The sequence below is a fragment of the Bos javanicus genome, chromosome 18 (assembly GCF_032452875.1).
Source record: "Bos javanicus breed banteng chromosome 18, ARS-OSU_banteng_1.0, whole genome shotgun sequence".
NCBI classification, from domain to species: domain Eukaryota; kingdom Metazoa; phylum Chordata; class Mammalia; order Artiodactyla; family Bovidae; genus Bos; species Bos javanicus.
Genome location: NC_083885.1, coordinates 53,469,582 through 53,471,180, shown reverse-complemented (window position 1 = coordinate 53,471,180; position 1,599 = coordinate 53,469,582). Strand labels below are relative to the sequence as shown.

Below are 1,599 nucleotides of genomic sequence, written 5' to 3'. Positions count from 1 at the left end.
AAGAGCATTTAGCTTTGGAGTCACATGGCCTTGAGTTAAAGCTCCAGCTCTGTCACATACCTGTTATCTGGGCCACTGAGTTTTCCTCTCTGAGCTTTAGTGACTTGTCAATAAAATGGGATCATAAGTGTGTTACCCGCCTGGCATTGCTGTGAAAATGAGATCAGATTGTGAATGTAACTCTGCAGCACAGTGTCTGGCTCCTCGTAAGGGGTTATGTTGTTATGATTAGGAATGGCTCTGGGGTGTATGGAGGGAGCAGGCCCCCAGCCCTGGAACAAGGAAGGATGGGGGTGGGGGCATTTGCAGACATGAAGTTTTGTTGAAAGGACAGAAAAACTGAGGCCCAGGGAGACGGGTCTTTCCAGAGGTCACAGAGCACCCTGCAAGCCGAGCAAGCACCAGAGACAACAGGAAAGACCCCCTTCCACATCTCCATGGGGAATTAAAGTCAGAAGGAATCAAAGGTGAGGAGTGGGCCCTTTAAATCCTAAGCTCCACCTTTGCTTAGAAGGGTCTTTGGGAATATAAAAGGGGGTGCAGTTCCTCTCTGCTCCTGAAAACCATCAGCTGCTCCTGTCTGCGGGCCCCCAGCCCACTTCTCTCCAGCCACCCACCACCAACACTCCCCCGGGTGCCATGCAGCTGCCACCCTTTGACATGTGGAAGGACTACTTCAACCTGAGCCAAGTGGTGCTGGCACTGATCCAGAGTCGGGGGCAAGGGTTGGAGACCCAAGGGACTGGGGAGCCGAGACCCGGGCCCCATGTGGAGCAGGATCAGGGGCAGGGCGGACGCGGGGCCGGCGGGGGCCTGGCCACCCTGTGCAACTTTTGCAAACACAATGGAGAGTCTCGCCACGTGTACTCCTCACACCAGCTGAAGACCCCGGAGGGCGTGGTGGTGTGTCCCATCCTGCGGCATTATGTATGTCCCCTGTGCGGGGCCACCGGGGACCAGGCCCACACACTCAAGTACTGCCCACTCAACGGAGGGCAGCAGTCTCTCTACCGCCGCAGTGGGCGCAACTCAGCCGGCCGCAAGGTCAAGCGCTGAAGACCGTCAGGTACCCACCCGCTGCAGCCCCAACCCTCCCTGGTTCAGCCCTCCCAAGCCCCTGGACTCTCCCCATCTCTGGACTCGTCCGGCCCTTTGGAATGTCTGACTCTCAGTACTTGATCCCTGCTGGATCCTGGAACAACGGAGGCAGTGGGAAGCCAGGCCAACTCCGCGGCCCCTTAGAACTCTCAGCTCTCCGGACTCTTGTCTGCGAGTGTCTGTGGATTCTCCGGTGCAGCGGGATCTCCTACGCCTTGGACCACACAGCCCTGTGGCTCCTCCTGGGCCACAGTCCATGGATCTTTAGTTCTTCTGGGACACTTGCCCTGCCTCTTTGACTTCTCAGCCCTCAGGGTCCCATTCCTTGGGGAATTCTTGGACCGTTGGGCTTGCAGGACTCCGCTGTGCTCTCCCAGGGACACCCCTGAGAATCTGAAGAGAGTAAACAGGCTGGCGTGGACCTTCCAGCACAAGAACTTCAACATGGGATTCTGACTTAAATCAGCCTTCTCCGCCTCCTTGGGGCCACCGGCAGACCCA

At 57.4% G+C, this 1,599-nt stretch overlaps 1 protein-coding gene across 1 annotated transcript; it reads left to right on the top strand.

Annotated features, from left to right (window-relative positions):
- The first annotated feature begins 588 nt into the window (after positions 1 to 588).
- On the top strand, positions 589 to 1,389 carry NANOS2 (nanos C2HC-type zinc finger 2). Its single transcript, XM_061388726.1, has one exon. The coding sequence runs from the start codon at positions 640 to 642 to the stop codon at positions 1,054 to 1,056; it is 417 nt and encodes a 138-aa protein (XP_061244710.1). The 5' UTR covers positions 589 to 639; the 3' UTR covers positions 1,057 to 1,389.
- The last annotated feature ends 210 nt before the right edge of the window (positions 1,390 to 1,599 follow it).

Coding starts and splice junctions, on each gene's coding strand:
- NANOS2 (XM_061388726.1), top strand. CDS start 640: ATGCAGCTGCCACCCTTTGACATGTGGAAGGACTACTTCAACCTGAGC.